Source organism: Musca vetustissima, unplaced genomic scaffold (genome assembly GCF_032173495.1).
Source record: "Musca vetustissima isolate MV318-11 ecotype Yass unplaced genomic scaffold, APGP_CSIRO_Mvet_v1 utg15531, whole genome shotgun sequence".
NCBI classification, from domain to species: domain Eukaryota; kingdom Metazoa; phylum Arthropoda; class Insecta; order Diptera; family Muscidae; genus Musca; species Musca vetustissima.
The window spans coordinates 80447-98543 of NW_026882214.1; the positions used below are offsets into that span (position 1 = coordinate 80447).

Sequence of the window (18097 nt, forward strand, 5' to 3'; positions counted from 1 at the left end):
CAGGTAAGGTCTCAGGACCTTAGTTGTTGCACATGTACTGCTTGGATGACAGCCTATCACTATGGACGCCATGGCACTCAACTCGCAATGAGCCTTCTGTTCGATTGGTTTATTTCTTTTTGCTTTTCTGCATATAGTCCCTGCCTATGGGTTCGTGTATATAGTTTTACTGGCGCCCAACACTTCCACATTGGCTTCTGGTACCTCGAAAAAAATATTCTTTAAAAAATCCACGCCTTATGGTAGCTCGAAAAAAATATTCTTTAAAAAATCCACGCCTTATGGTAGCTCGAAAAAAATATTCTTTAAAAAATCCACGCCTTATGGTAGCTCGAAAAAAATATTCTTTAAAAAATCCACGCCTTATGGTAGCTCGAAAAAAATATTCTTTAAAAAATCCACGCCTTATGGTAGCTCGAAAAAAATATTCTTTAAAAAATCCACGCCCTATGGTAGCTCGAAAAAAATATTCTTTAAAAAATCCACGCCTTATGGTGGGTCAGAGGTATATTATCCCCATGACAAAGTCTTAGAGGCCGGGATTTAAAATTAATTTTTCTAGCCTTAGAGGCGTGGATTTTTAAATAAATTTCCTAGCCTCAGTGGAGGTCCAAAGGCGTGGATTTTTTAAATTAATTTTCTAACTTCATTCGAGGTCCAAAAGGCGTGGATTTTTTAAATTAATTTTCTAACTTCATTCGAGGTCCAAAAGGCGTGGATTTTTTAAATGAACTTTTCTAGCCTCAGTGGAGGTCCAAAAGGCGTGGATTTTTTAAATTAATTTTCTAGCCTCAGTGGAGGTCCAAAAGGCGTGGATTTTTTAAATTAATTTTCTAGTGGAGGTGGAGGTCCAAAAGGCGTGGATTTTTTAAATTAATTTTCTAGTGGAGGTCTAAGGGCCTTTAGCCTCAGTGGAGGTCCAAAAGGCGTGGAGTTTTTAAATTAATTTTCTAGTGGAGATGGAGGTCCAAAAGGCGTGGATTTTTTAAATTAATTTTCTAGTGGAGGTCTAAAGGCGTGGATTTTTTAAATTAATTTTCTAGTGGAGGTGGAGGTCTAAAGGCGTGGATTTTTTAAATTAAATTTCTAGCCTCAGTGGAGGTCCAAAAGGCGTGGATTTTTTAAATTAATTTTCTAGCCTCAGTGGAGGTCCAAAATTGTCCATTCTAACCACTACCCACTGTTCCTCCCATTTCAAAACAACCTCAGCAATTAAGACAATTGCCCAAAAATCTCCCTTATCAGAATTCAATTAGGCTGACGAACTAAGGTTAAGGTTTTCAAAACAAACAAAAAAATCGAATAAAATTTTGAAACCATTGTTGCTATTTTCAATATTTTTTGTTTAGCCCCCCCATTTGTATATTTTTCTAAATAACAGATATCAGTCAGATTTAAGAAATCGAACGCTACGTACCTGCTTCGAACGTAAAAATATTGTACAGATTCAATTTTCAAAATCAAAATGAAAACCATCCATATATTACCCGGATTGGGTGTCATTCTAATTTGCTTACTGTTCGGCAGGCTGGATGCTTTTCCCACCAAAGCACCCGCCGAAGTGGCTACCGAATTCATCGTTTTACACAATAATGATATGCATTCGCGTTTCGAGCAGACAGATGCCAAGAGTGGAAAATGTTCGGAGCAATTGGCGAAGGAGAATAAATGTTATGGTGGCTTTCCCAGGGTGGCACATTTGTAAGTATAACAATCCACCTTCAAGATTTCAGGCACTGACAAGAGGTATTGCGAAGCCATCTAGAAGGTGTCTCTGAATAATATCCTGTTGAGACTGAACGAGGCTCAATGAAAACGACAAGAAAAAATAACCTAACGAACCCAAGTGAGATCCTCTACCGGTTACCCAAAGAAGTGCTAGAGAAACCAACAACATAAATTCCGCTTAGGCGTCCTCAGGAATTTCCTACCTAAAAAAGTGCATACAAACTACCAAAAGATTTCTTACAGACCCTGAGAGGAGAATTATAAAAAAAATATTTTTCAGCAATAATTTTTTTAGAGAACTGAACAGGCCCTCTCTGTCTTCGTCGTATTTCCATTAGGGCATCCCATCCCTCTTCCCAATCTAATAACCTTTTAATAATGAGTCCTATTTTTTTCCTCTAACCTCTTCATTTCAGAGTTCGCAAATACCGCAAGGAAGCCCAGGAAGGTGGCACGCCTGTCGTCTATTTGAATGCCGGTGATACTTCGGCGGGCACAGCTTGGTATTTCCGCTTTAAAGATGGCATAGCAACGGCTTTTCTCAATAAATTATTACCCGATGCTGCGGTAAGTTGTTGTTAGTTGTTTCCTCCCATACTCTTTCCTCCAAGTTTATTTGAACTCTCATCTAATTGAATTTTCACCCTGTATTTAGTCCTTGGGTAATCATGAATTTGATTCGGGTTTACCAGGACTGCTGCCCTTCTTGGATAAGGTCGATTTCCCCATTGTAGCGGCCAATTTGGATCTCTCCAGCACTCCGCAACTGAGACATAGCAAACATTTACAAAACTCCACAGTATTGGATGTGAACGGTGTGAAGGTTGGCGTCATTGGTTATATTACACCCGATACTTTGGATCTGACCATGACAAAGGAGGACATATTCACCGATGAAATCGAAGCAATCAAGTAAGTTGTTGTGGTTTATGTGATCCTATTAGAAGAAATAGGAGCATGTTTATATGAAGACTTCGAGGAAATTTGGGCGAAAATTTAAGCCGTCTATGATAGACCAACTCGATTTGTGAATTCTGTGAACAATTCCCTAAAGCGTCGGTTTTTTTCGAAAAAATCCATGATCAACACCCTGACTTCTGTTCTCTACACTGTGAAGGCCTCTTCCATCCTCATAGTTGTCTAGACTATAAAGGACTTTCTGTCCGAACTGCTTCATAGTTCACCTTTGAGAGACCCTCTGACTTTAGCTCCCTTGTGAAAATCTCTCCGGTCTTTATTTGGTCTACAAAGGTTTTGCGGACTTTTATAAAAGACTCTAAACCTCAGTTCCTCTATGAAAGGCCTGGAAACCTATAGAGATGGGATAGAGCCCATAAATGTCTGTTGAAATCCTGGCAATCTGTTTAGATAATTTGAAAGCCCAGTTGGGCGTGCCGACGAGTTGAGCGCCAGAAATTCCTTAGAGAATAATTTGGGCGCCATTTAGACCATCAACACCCTGACTTCTGTTCTCTTGCTAAATACATTGTGAAGGTCTCTTCCATCCTAATAGTTGTCTAGACTATGAAAGACTTTCTGTCCGAACTGCCCAAGAGAGTCCTTCCGATCACTCATCAGCCTAAGATAATGCTACAATCTAAGAAATAGTTCCTAAGAATCTCTCTGGCTTTAGTTCGCCTGTGAAAACCTCTCCGGTCTTTATTTGGTCTACAACGGTTATGCGGACTTAAATAAGACTCTCAAAACCTCATTTCCTCTATGAAAGCCCTGGAAGTCAATAGAGAAGGAATAAAGTCCAAAAAGTTTTTTTATGGATGATTTGTAGTCCGGGGACGATTTGAACTGATGTCCTACAGCTCAGATTCAAGGGGATTATATTTATACAAATTAAATAATGGAGAGCCTATAATATGAGTTGAAATCCTGACAATCTGTTTAGATTAATTGAAAGTCTGGTAGTCCGAACTGCTCAAGAAATCATTGCTCACCTTTGAGAGTCCTTGCTAAAAACATTGTGAAGGCCTCTTCCATCCTCATAGTTGTCTAGACTATGAACGATTTTCTGACCGAACAGCTCAAGAAATCATTGCTCACCTTTGAGAGCCTTCCGATCACTCTTCAGCCTCAGGTAATGCTACAATATATGAAAATCTCTCTCGGCGTTTAGCTCAACACAAACGGCTATGCGGATTTTTATGAAAGCCCTAAAAGTTCTTCAGTGAAAGCCCTGAAAGCGTATAGAGATAGTTTTGTATCTATGATTTACAGTTCAGGGTCGCTTTGAACTGATGTCCTACAGTTCAGGTTCAGGTTCAGGAAGATTATATTTAGACAAATTAAATAATGGAGAGCCTATAAATGTGTGTCGAAATCCTGACAATCTGTTTAGCTAAATTGAAAGTCTGGTAGTGCGTAACGACAAGTTGGGCGCCAAACAATTCTTTAGAGAATAATTTGGGCGCCAGTTAGACGATCAGCCGAGAGTCCATTTCAAAGAAGACACAAGTATAAATCTTGAAAATATTATGCTTCATATTTAAAATTTTGAAGGCTAGACATTCAGTTGGGCGCCATTTACGTAGTTCATTCAGGATCTATGAAATGTTCAAGGATTATTTTCTAGTATCCTCATATAGACCAGTTAGACTCCAGGGAGAATTAATTCTGGATACATAAATATTATACTGACTCCCTAGACATTACAGAGGCTTTTACACGAGCGGTTGATCAAGGCACTGCTAATTGAGTTGATCTTTATGGGGACACAATTCTAGGTTCTCTATAAAGTCTTGATAGTTCGAGGTAGGGACTTTTTGCAGGCTGAATTTGGAGACGTCTCTCTAACGCCCTAAATTATTTATAAATTATATTTGAATTACAGTCGCGAAGCTGAAAACCTCAAGGCCCAGGGCATCAACATAATAATCGCTGTGGGTCATTCGGGTTATGAAAAAGATCAGGAAATTGCTGCCAAATGTCCTGAGGTGGATATTGTCATTGGTGGTCATACCAATACATTTTTATACAACTCCGAACAACCAGATATTGAAAGTATTGATGGACCCTATCCCACATTGGTGAATCAGACAAGTGGCAAACAGGTGCCAGTGGTGCAGGCCTATGCCTATACCAAATACTTGGGGAAATTGCATGTACAGGTAAGAGGAACCCTACAAAAGCCCATGGAAAGGGGATTTAATGATTTTCTCCCTTTGCAGTTCGACAAGGACGGTAATTTAATTAAATTTGATGGCACACCCATACTTCTGAATTCCGAAATACCCAGAGAACCCGATGTTGTGGAGTTATTGGAGGTGTATCGTCCCGAGGTAACCAAATTGGAAAATGATGTTGTGGGCCATACCAAGGTATTCATTGATGGTCGTGCCGAGATATGTCATTATCGGGAATGTAATTTGGGCAACTTGGTCACAGATGCCATGATCCACGCTCGCGTTTTGGAAGATTTGGGTGGAACTTTTTGGACAGATGCTGCTGTGGCTTTTGTGCAAGGGGGAGGTAAGGATTTTTCTTATAAAAAATTAAGGATCAGGATTTTTCTTATAAAAGTTAGTTTTTTTAATTCCGATTTTTATTTTGTAGGCATGCGCAATGGCATTGAACCCCGTTCCGACGGCACAATCACCGCCCAAGATATCAGCAGCGTATTGTCGCACAACAATGATTTGTATGTCTCGAAAATTAGTGGCAAAACCCTGCTCGCCGCCTTGGAACACTCCGCCTCAATGATTGATCGCAAAGAACCAAATGGATTTTTACAAATGTCCGGCATCCATGTCACCTATGATTATAATAATCCGATAGGTAGCCGTGTTGTTACCGCTGATGTTCGTTGTGCTGCCTGTGCCACTCCCACCTATGAACCGCTCGATGAGAATAAATTCTATAATGTGATTGTATCACATTTCCTGCTACATCAGGGTGATGGTTATAAATTCATTGATGATAATTCGGGTCATGAACCGCAGCGTATGAAAAATAAGGAAGTTGATGTTTTAACGGTATATCTGCGAAAGCATGATTTCATTTATCCCGGTCTGGAGGATAGAATAACAATTCTTCCAAGAATGGCGGATGGTGATAGGAGAAAGAAGAATATTGAGGTCGAGTAATGAGATTTTGTTTTTGCGTTTTTGGAGGAATAAAATTTGAGTAAGGAGTTTTTTTGTTGTTGTTGTTGTTTTATTGGTCAAGAGGTTCTTAAGGGCCTAGTTGTTACATATCTGCTAACTGGGAGTCTTTGGATTTTATCACGACTATGTGGAAGCCATGGCGCCCAACTCATTTAAATGAACATTCTATGCTTCGGCTTACCAGTAGAGACTTCTTTCCTTCAGGTTTTGCGGTATATTCTCTCGGAATTCTTCGAGGGTTCCAACTTTTACATATTGAGTTCTCCAACTTCAGCTACGAAGACTCTCAGCGCTTCAGTACTCCCACAAGCTATTCAACATGGCCTTAGCTGATCCACACATTTACTCTCTGGGGTTCGTTGGGTTTCAGCAAACGATTACAGGCCGCATGGCGCCCAACTCATATAAATAAACTTTCAGCATGTCTGTATACTGTACTTTCTAGCCTTAGACATCATGTGTCTATGTGGAACCCATGGCGCCCAACTGATCTAAATGAACCTGATATTATTTGGCGTAGCAGTAGAGATTCCCTTCCTTCAGGTTTTTTGTATATTCTCCCGGAATTCGTGTCGCTGCGGTCCATTTCTTCTATATTGAGTTCTCTTTAGCTACATAGACTCAGAGCTTCAGTACTCACACATATACTCTCTAGTATTCATACGGCTTCAACAATCGATTATAGACGGCTTGGCGCCCAACTTGAATAAATGAACTTTCAGCTGGTCAATATAAATCCTTAGATACCATGGCCAGTATATCTACATTGATTTTTCCGCTTCCAGCACCTCTAGCAGTATTTCCAGAGTTTCAGTTCTTTCACTTACAATTCAGCAGATCTTAGCTGGTTCTCACGTAATCCTGGAACTTAATAACATAATTATAGCCCATGGGTTTCAATAATCGATTGTAGGCCGCCTGGCGCCCAACTCGTATAACCGAACTTTCAGCAGGTCAATATATACTGAATTTTCTAGCCTTAGATTCCATGGCGCCCAACATATCGACATTGACTTTTCCGCATCCAACACCTTTAGCAATATATCTAGAGCTTCAGTACTTTCACTTACAATACAGCAGATATTAGCGGCTCCTCACATTATCCTTAGACTTAATGGCATCATTATATCCCTTGACCTTCAACAATCGATTATAGGCCACCCGGCGCCCAGCTCGTATAGATGTACTTTCACCAGTTCTATATACTGTACTTAAGATTTCATGGCGCCCAAAATATACTCATCGACGTTTCCGCTTTCAATATCTCTAGAAGTATTCCTAGAGATCTTAGCTACTCCTCACACAATCATTGACCCGTCCGGCGCCGAATTCCTTCCTTCCGTTTTTTTCATCAATGAATTCCTTCAGCTGATCTCCATATATTACCTGTACTTCAGTTCCTATTTACAGTCTCTCTGGTGCCCATATCATCCACTCCGACTTCTCCGATTTCAGAGTTTCTAGTAAGATGCCCGAAGCTTCAACTTTCGCTTACAATCTGAAAGAAAAGGCTCAGGCACCGTCCAACCTGCTCCTATTTACAGTCTCTCTGACGCCCATTACTTCCAAACTGACCTCTCCGATTTTAAAGCTTCTGGTAAGATGCCCGGGCCTTCAACTTTCACATACAATCTGGGAAGACTCCAGCTCCTGTAATTTGTAGGCACTTTGAACTTCATTATAAACAACCTGGCGCCCGACTCAAACCTCTATGTTATTGCTTATCTCCGGGTTTGCTATAGAAACATCCTGACTCAATTTTAGTATCCATATTGACTTACTAGCAAATGACTGATCGTACACTATGTAACGAACTCATTGTCGTCCATATCGTTCGTAAGTACCCAGAATGGCGCCCAATTAGACCATAAAATGTTTTAGTGTCCATCACACAGCTAATTCTTTTAAGATAGAGCTGGTTAACTGTCTGACGCCCAATTCACTCCTCACATAATTATTGCACTTAATAACATCATTGTAGCCCGTTCGGCACCAAACTCCTTGAAATAAGCATTCTGGTGCCCATAACTTCCACACGGACTTCTTTGATTTCCAAGCTTCTAGTAAGATGCCCAGGGCTTCAACTTTCACATACAATCTAGGAGGACTTTAGCTACTGTCAGTTGCATAAACTTTGGGTTAGATGGCGCCCAACTGGCAAATCCAAAGACATCCAGACGCATTGACCAACTAATTGTCCTCCATATGATTCGTAAGTACCAAATGGCGCCCAATTAGAATATAGGTTTTTTGGCGTCCAGCTCACAGATAATCCTTTTAAAATAGAACAGGTTGACTGTTTGGGGACCAATTCGCTCCTCATATAATCCATGGACTTGATAACATCCAAAATGCCGGGGGCTTAATCTTTCACATCACTCTTAGAGGACTTCAGCTTCAGTCAGACACTTTGGGCTCAGTCAGACCAACTCATTGTCCTCCATATCGTTCGTAAGTACCCATAATGGCGCCCAATTAGACTATATGACTTGTTGGCGTCCAGCTTATAGATAACTCGTTTCAAGATAGAACAGGTTGGCTGTTTGGCGCCCAATTCGATCCTCACATAATCATTGGACTTAATAACATAATCATAACCGGTTCGGCGCCCGACCCCTTGAAATAAGCATTCTGTACTTCCGTATTGTATTACAGACTTTCTTCAGCTCTTCTACATAAATTACCTGAACTTCAGTTCCTGTTTACAGTCTCCCTGGCGGCCAAACTTCCACACTGACTTCTGCGAAGCTTAAACTTTCACATCAATCTTGGAGGACTTCAGCTTCTGTCAGTTTGCAGACACATTTGACTCAGGTGGCGCCCAACCGGAAAATATATTATCGCGGATCTGATTTGCAATGACGCAAATCAGATCCGCGCATATTATCGCAATTTTATTATCCATATTGGCTCATTAATAAATCGGATCGTCTTTATATTGTCCTCCATATCCAATTTGTAAGAACCCATAATGGCGCCCAATTAGACTATAAGACTTTTTGGGGTCCAACTCACAAATAACACAACTAAATTATTTAACATAGAGCAGATTAACTTTTGAGATAGAGTAGGTTGACTTTTTGGTGCCCAATTCGTCTGTGGCATAATAAACACCCTGGCGCCCTTATATGACCAACTCACTGCCCTCCATATCGTTGGTAAGTACCAAATGGAGCCCAATTAGAATATAAGACATTTTGGCGCTCAATTCGCCTGTTGCAGACACTTTGGGCTCAAGTGGTCTTCATAATAAATACCCTGGCTCCCAAATGGAAAATATATCGTTATGTGACCAACTCATTACCATCCATATCATTTGGCGCCCAATTAGACTAGAAGACTTTTTGACGTCCAGCTCAAAGATAACACAGATAACTTTTTTAAGATGGAGCAGGCTGACTTTTTTCCACCCAATTCGTTTGCTGCAGACACATTGGGCTCAGGTGGTCTTCATTATAACCACCCTGGGAAATATATACATATCGTTCACCTCCAGGTTTGCTGTAAAAACGTCCTGATCCATATTGATTCACTCCATATATGACCAACTCATTGCCATCCGTATTGGTTGTAAGTACCAAATGGCGCCCAATTAGACTAGCTCACAGATAACTCTTTTAAGGTTGCTGGCATTTTGAGCTCAGGTGGTCTTCATAATAAACACTCTGGCGCCCAACAGACATCCAGCTCAGAGATAATTCTTTTAAGATAGAGTAGGTTGACCTTTTGCGTCTAATTCGTCTGTTTCAGGTCATTGAGCTCAGGTGGTCTTCATAAAAACACTCTGGCGCCCAACTTGCAAATATTAATATATTTTCTGTCCTCCTGGTTTGCTGTAATGATATCTGATGCAATTTTGTTATCCATATTGACTCGCTATATGACCAACTAATTGTCCTCCATATCGTTCGTAATGGCGCCAAGTAGACTGTAAGACTCTTTGCCGCCCAACTCAACAGGTTACTTGTTTAAAATAGTGAAAGTTGGTTGTTTGCCGCCCAGTTTACAGCCTTTAGCTCTACAGATGCCATAATTTTCCTTGCAGCTCAGCTTCCACCTCCCGAAAATTTCTAGAGATTCCTTGACCCCTGATACTCCCTTGATTTCTTTTTTGCAATAAAAAATACCCTGGCGCCCAATTCAACCGTACAGAATTCCTCCCTGGGGATTCCCCGCCCCTTTAGCTCCCATATATAAACTCTCTGAACTTTCAGGTTGTCTCTTCATCTGCCTAACCTCCCTAGCCTTTCATATGGTCCGAATAAACGTACAAGTATTTAACCTGCTTTGAAAATCTACCATGCACCAACATTTTTCTTCGAGTGTCTTATCTATCTCCAGATGTCTCCACATCTATATAAGTGAGAACTTGCCATCATTTTTTATTGTGTCATTGTGTTGTTGTTTTGTTGTTGTTGCTTTTCTTATTATTCTGAATAAAAACACTTGTTAATTGTAACAAAAAACACGACTTTTCGCATGCCGGACAGTTAGTTATCTTCAGATCTGCCTTATTTATCATCCAGTCGAGGGGCGCATAACTGTGTCAAGTAAGGCCATCCAACTGAGAGAATCAAAAGCAAAAACTGCTCTGGTTTTTTTGTTGCTCTCTGTGAGGAAAAAAACAACAGATCGGCTTGGTACTTCCTCACCCACACCAAGCTAAGGCGAGGTGTAAAGAGACCGATAAATATCTCGCTCTCTAAATGGAATTGTTGTAGTTCATTTGCATTAATTTTTTCTACTTCTTCTGTTGTTGTTGTTGGCGTTCTTCTTCCAGTTTGGTCTATTTTTGTTATTGAAGCGATGTCAAACGACAACGACGCCGAACGATCTTCCCTGTGCAGTGAGTAGTGCAAATGCGTCTTGAAAGCCAGACAACGTGACATTTGAAAAAAAGCGAAATGTACACAAACAATAACAGCAACAACAACAACAGCAATAAAATAAAAACAATAGTTGTAACAACAAAAAACAACAACAACAGCAACAAAGAGACTTCAATGCAATGAAAATTTGCTTCAATGACAAGACCAGCATTCCGAACAAACACATATTGTTGTCGCAATACGCCTACTATCCCGCATAGGCTTTTTCGTCTCTGACCTATAACTGAGATACCAAACCACTTAGAGTTTTTGATTTTTTTTTTTTGATAATTTTTTGAGAGTTGTTTTTTTATTTTTTTCTGATAAAAATGTGCAACGCAATCGATGCCGTTAGTGGGGAAATTGGTTCCATTGTTATGGTCATTACTTATCTAACGGAATTCGAAGAAATAAAAGATACATCGAGAGTGTCTTTAGGGCAAATTGTAAAGTTTTTTTTTTAATATCGTCGTCGAGGAGTTTGATAACAACACTTTAAAACAACAACAATAGCAAACAAAATAATTATTATAAAAAAACAAGAGTGGAACTTTAAATAAACACCAAATTGCTTTAAACAAATTGCTATTAATGCGGTTACAGCCAAAGGTCAGTGAGTGAAGACATTACACACACACGGAGTGAAGGGCAGGGGTTCGAAGAAAACATAGAGAAGAAGTATTTCTGGAGATGGGTTCCAAAAAATAAATATTAGACGAGCTAACACACACACACATGGGATCATTTCAGCACTTTGGGCTCAGATGGCGCCCAACTGGCAAATATATTATGGTGTGCTGTAAAAACATCCTGACGCAATCTTATTATCCATTATCAAAGTTTTTCGGATCATCCCTATATGACCAACTCGCTCGTAAATACCAAATGGCGCCCAATTAGACAATAAGACTTGTTGGTGTGCAGTTCAGAGCTAACTCATTTTCAGATAGAACAGGTTGACTTTTTGGCGTCCAATTAGCTTTAAATGACCAGGGAGTCTATAGCTAAGAACTATATTACCTGAACTTCAGTTCCTGTTTACTTACAGTCGCATTTCAGCATTTCAGGAGCATTTCAGCACTTTGGGCTCAGGTGGCGCCCAACTGACAAATATATTATGTTGTGCTGTAAATACAGCCTGACACAATCTTATTATCCATTATCAAAGTTTTTCGGATCGTCCCTATGTGACCAACTCACTGTCCTCCATATCGTTCGTAAATACCAAATGGCGCCCAATTGGTTCAGAGATAACTCATTTTCAGATAGAACAGTTTGACTGTTTGGCGCCCAATTCGCTTTAAATGACCAGGGAGTCTATAGTTAAGAACTATATTACCTGAACTGCAGTTCCTGTTTACTTACAGTCTCTCTGGTGCTTCTAGTAAGATTTCCAGAGTTTCAAGTTTTACAAAAATATAGGAGGATTTCAACACTTTGGGTTCAGGTGGCGCCCAACTGGCAAATATATTATTGATAACCTCCTGGTGTGCTGTAAAGACATCCTGATGCAATTTTATTATCCATTATCGAAATTTTTCGAATCATCCCTAAATGACCAACTCATTGTTCTCCATTGTCGTTCGTAAATACCAAATGGCGCCCAATTAGACTATACGACTTGTTGGTGTGCAGTTCACAGATAACTCATTTTCAGATAGAACAGGTTGACTGTTTGACGCCCGATTTGCTTTAAATGACCAGGGAGCCTACATCAAAGAACTATATTACCTGAACTGCAGTTCCTGTTTACAGTCTCTCTGGTGCTTCTAGTATGATTTCCAGAGTTTCAAGTTTTACAAAAATATGGGAGGATTTCAGCACTTTGGGTTCAGGTGGCGCCCAACATGCAAATATATTATCGCTAACCTCCTGGTGTGCTGTAAAGACATCCTCACACAATGTTATTATCCATTATCAAAGTCCTTCCCTATATCACCAACTCATTGTCCTCCATATCGTTCTCAGATACCAAATGGCGCCCAATTAAACTATAAGACACCAACAAGTGTCCAGTTCACTGATAACCTGTTCAGATAGAACAGTGTGAGTGTTTGGCGCCCAATTCGCTCCTCACACAATCCTTGGACATAGCATAACATCATTATAACCCTTCCGTGTTGCATTACAGACTTCCTTCAGCTGTTCTGCATATTACCTGAACTTCAATTCCTGTTTACAGTCTCTCTGCAGCCTATAACTTCCACACTGACTTCTCCGAATCCAGAGCTTGTAGTAATACATTTCAGAGCTTCAACTTCCACTTACAACATGGAAGGACTTATGCTTCTGTCAGTTGCATATAATCTGGGTGAAGGACAAAACTGTCTATATTGATGAAATAAAAACCCAAGAAGTCAATATAGACGAACTGAAGAGACAGGGAATCTAAAGAAGCGAACTGTAAATGGAATATTTAAATACGAAATGCAGGGCCAATAATTTTCTAGACATGATAAAAGACCGGACGTATTAAAAGGGGATTACGTTTGTATGGTGGACTCACGCGCCATGAATTCTAAATAGGCGAACGTATCCGAGTTACCAAGGATAAAATAGACTAGTTGGGCCCCAGGAAGTCTAGGAGTTAACGACCTGAGAACCTATGTGGCTGCCATCTAACGTTGAATAGATGCATCGCCTTCGTCTCGTAATTTTAGTAAGTCTAGAAGTTCCTCCTGTAAATCCTCTTGGCAGCACAGAACTTCTTACTCAATTCTCCTAAGTTATATGGCCCCAGCCAGATCCTAAGTTAGCCACAGTAATTTTTTGATGCAGTAATTTTCCCCCTGGATGCCATCTAGCGTTGAATAGATGCATTGCCTCCGCCCCGTAATTTTAGTATGTCTAGCCGTTCCGCCTGTGAATTCTCTTGTAAGCACAGAGCAGAATCTCTCAGAGAATCTTCATAGAGAAAAATGTCGTTCGGAAGCCTACACTAGCTTTATATAACCGAACCGTATGCTTGGTACTTTATATGTGGGAAGACCTCCAGCTCTCCTATAGGAAGAAAATGACCTCCAGCTTTCCTATAGGAAGAAAATTACATGCAACTCTCCTATATCAAGAAGAATACCTCCAGCTCTCCTATAGGAATTGTTGGCCGCCAGGAGTTACAGAAAAGAATTTTAAATTCAAAAAGTTGGACCCCACTGAATTCATACATACGAATTCCACTGAATTCATACATAGTTTCTAGTTGGGCGCCAGGAAGTTTAGGAGTTAATGGCCCGATAACATGATTCTTGAATTATGTTTTTATTCTAGTCCTAAGTTATGTGGCTGTCATCTGGTTTTGCCTAGAAGCAACGCACCCGCCCTGTAATTTTAGTAAGACTAGCCGTTTCTCCTGTAAGCCTTACTCGATTTTTCCTTGCATTAATTCCAGCTAAATCCCCAGTTTTGTAGCTACCATCTGGCGTTGCCTAGAATCACCGCCTCCTTGAATTTTGATGCAGTTGTTTTCCTCTGGCTGTCATTTTAATAAGTCTAGCAGTTCCTTACTCGATTTTTCCTTGTATTAATTCCAGCTAAATCCTAGGTTATGTGGCTGCCATCTAGCGTTGCATAGAAGCAGAGTCTTCTTGAATTTTATGCAGTAATTTTCCTCTAGGTGGCACAATTTCACATTTTGTGTCATCCTTTGGTGTTGGTGTGGATGTCAAGTTCTGTACTGACGTGTCTGTCGAGTTTGGTTTTTAGAATGCCAGGGATCTTCGAAAGTATTTAATCCGCAGAGAGATTGTAAGTCACTTTTTACAAATATTCAAAAACTACTGCGGCTGCCATCTAGCGTTGCCTAGAAGCAGCGCCTCCTTGAAAACCCAGAATGTCGTTGTAGAGAGTGTAAATATTCCAGGACCACTGTGATTTTTTCTCCGCTAATTTCGAGCTCTGACTCATCGGTTTGTAGTCTGGCACACTATACTCTGCACTACACAAACTACACCAACTCATATATATGGTGGAGACTACCGCATTAATTTCCCTTCTTAAAAAACTGTTGGGCGCCAGGGTGTTTTGAATTTATTTTCTTTGTCAAGAAAAACTATTGGGCGCCACTGAGTTTTGTGTCCTTGGGAGTCTATATGAATGAACCAAAAATTCAAGCTGTCTGTACAGATGGAAACTGACCCAGGGTGAATATAACGATGAATTGAAGACTACCGATAATTATGCACCACTTGGAAATTCCCGAAGGTCCTAGTTGGGCGCCATATATTTTAAAGAGATAGACTCCTTATAAATTTCAGTTTGAGTCGCATTATTATATCCATTCTTATTCATCCTGACCTTCAGTTTGATAATATAGACTCCCAGGCTCGCAATGTATCTACACAAATTCACTGACAGCTATATTCTATATTTGGGATCCTTCGAGATCAAATCGTTCACACGAACTCGTCTATATGGATCACCCAATTCATTTTAGTGGGACTATATAGACTGCCGTCTAGCGTTGGCTAGAAGTAGCGCCACCTTGAAGACCACTAGAATCACTGTGATTTTTTTTCCTCCGCTAAGATCCGAACCCTGGCCCATCGATTTGTAGTCTGACACACTATACACTGCACTACACAACCCACACCAACTCTTCTCTACGCTGCAGACTTCTGAATTTATTTCCCTTGTTAAAAAAACTGTTGGGCGCCAGGGAGTTTTGAATGTATTTCCCTTATGGAAAAACTTTTTGGCGCCACTGAGTTTTGTGTCCTTGGGAGTCTACATAAATGAACCAAAAATTCAAAGTATCTATGCAGATGAACATTGGCCCAGGCAGACTATAACCATGACTTGAAGACCAGTGACAATTATGCACCATTTGGAAATTCCCGAAGGCCCTAGTTGGGCGCCATATATTTTAAAGAGATATATTACTTATAAATTAGAGTTTGAGTCGCATTATTATATCCATTCTTATTCATCCTGACCTTCAGTTTGATAATATAGACTCCCAGGCTCGCAATGGATCTGCACAAACTCACTGACAGCTATATTCTATATTTGGGATCCTTGGAGATCAAATTGTTCACACGAACTCGTCTATATGGATTGTCCAATTCATGTTAGTGGGACTATATAGACTGCCGTCTAGCGTTGCAGCGCTACCTTGAAGACCTAGATTGTAATCGTAGAGAGTGTAAGTATTTCAGAACCACTGTAATTTTTTCCTCCGCTAAGATCCGAACCCTGGCCCATCGTTTTGTAGTCTGGCACTCAATCCACTGCACTACACAACCCACACCAACTTCTATATACGCTGCAGACTACTGAATATATTTTCCTCGTTAAAAAAGAAAAAACTGTTGGGCGCCAGGGAGTTTTGAATTTATTTCCTTTGTCAAGGAAAACTATTGGGCCCCACTGAGCTTTGTGTCCATGGAAGTCTACATAAATGAACCAAAAATTCAAGCTGTGTGTGCATATGAACACTGGCCCAGGGCGAATATAACGATGAATTGAAGACTACCGATAATTATGCACCACTTGGAAATTCCCGAAGGTCCTAGTTGGGCGCCATATATTTTAAAGAGATAGACTCCTTATAAATTTCAGTTTGAGCCGCATTATTATATCCATTCTTATTCAACCTGGCCTTCAGTTTGATAATATAGACTCCCAGGCTCGCAATGGATCTGCACAAACTCACTGACAGCTATATTCTATATTTGGGATCCTTGGAGATCAAATCGTTCACGCGAACTCGTCTCTATGGATCACCCAATTCATGTTAGTGGGACTATATAGACTGTCATCTAGCGTTGCCTAGAAGCAGCGCCATCTTGAAGACCACTAGAACCACTGTAATTTTTTTTCCTCCGCTCAGATTCGAACCCTGAGCCATCGCATTGTAGTGTGGCACACTATCCACTGCACTGCACTACACAACCCACACCAACTCCTCTCTACGCTGCAGAGTACTACATTTATTTCCCATGTGTAAAAAAAAACTGTTGGGCGCCAGGGAGTTTTGAATTTATTTCCCTTGTGAAAAAAAAACTATTGGGCGCCACTGCGCTTTGTGTCCTTGGAAGTCTACATAAATGAACCAAAAATTCAAGATGTCTGTGCAGATGAACATTGGCCCAGGGAGACTATAACCATGACTTGAAGACCAGTGACAACGTCAACGTCACTGGTGGATACCACTTGGGAATTCCCGAAGCCCCTAGTTGGGCGCCATTTATGTTAAAGATATATACTCCTTATAAATTTCAGTTTGAGTCGCATTATCATATCCATTCTTATTCACTAGCCCCTGGCTGTGTATACAACTACCAAAATGTAGCGAAATCAACACACACACGCACATACATACACACACTCACACATACTTCACAGTTCATTCATCCATTCATTCCGATACTCACTTTACTCTACTCAACTCACTATTTTGCTCGTCGGTTTCTGTTGTTGTTGTTGTTGCTGCTGCTGCTGTTGTTGTTGTTTTTGTTTACGAATGCCGATGTATGGATGGATGTTGTTGATCTGACTAAATTGGTTTGTTTGGTCGATCGGTTGGCTGGCTGTTTTGGTTGGTGGCTGAGTTCCTGGCCCGCTAAAACGTTTTCCGTCAGTTTGATTTGAGACATCGAACGCGTGCTATATATCGTTTAGAAAAATTGAAAGTTTGAAGTAACGTAACGAGAAAACGGCGGAAAATAAAACACGACGGACACCTTTTTCTTTCGAGGGTATTGTGAATGAAAATTATTTTCTTTTTTTTCAAATTTTTTTTTACAACACCACGATCATCATTAAAATAAAAAAAAAAAACAAATTCGGTAGACTAAGAAAATCGTGCCCGTGGCCACATCTTGTGTCTGGTTTATTTCCTTCGTTAATTAGCGGCTAATTTGTGCAAAAGTGCAATTTTTTTCATTGCGTCTATTTTGATGTTTTGTGTAAAATTTAACACTTAAAAAAAAATTATTCGAAAAAAGAAAAGAACAACAAGCGAAAATAAATAAAAAAATATATATAAAGAAAGTGCATAGAAGGAGAGAAAAAAATAAATAAACATTGACAAAAACAGTGTTCTCAGCATGGGAAGGGTTTTGAAAAATGGATCTACAAGTGAATCTAAATTTTCGATTTGAAGTTGCATGTTATTGCCAAAAAAAAATAATTCCCCTTTTAATTTTATTCTAAAGTCACATGTCACATGCAACAATAGCTACAACAAACAAATATAATAAATAATTTAATCGCCTTTCCAACAACAACAACAAAAATACAAAAAATTATATATAATCTGATATTAACGAACTGACATGCTATTATCGGATTTTATTGCTGATTTATAAGGTTTTTTTTTGTGTTTTAATTTTCAAATTTCATTGAACGTTTTTTTTTTTTATTTCGGCTAACAAAACGTGTTACTGG

General features: G+C 39.9%; 1 protein-coding gene across 1 annotated transcript; it reads left to right on the forward strand.

Moving 5' to 3' along the window:
• The first annotated feature begins 1465 nt into the window (after positions 1 to 1465).
• Positions 1466 to 5822, forward strand: LOC133328431 (protein 5NUC-like). The gene is made up of 6 exons (XM_061536999.1): positions 1466 to 1701; positions 2145 to 2295; positions 2384 to 2640; positions 4571 to 4847; positions 4908 to 5208; positions 5293 to 5822. Exons 1-6 carry the CDS (start codon positions 1466 to 1468, stop codon positions 5820 to 5822), a joined length of 1752 nt encoding a protein of 583 aa, XP_061392983.1.
• Positions 5823 to 18097: the final 12275 nt, after the last annotated feature.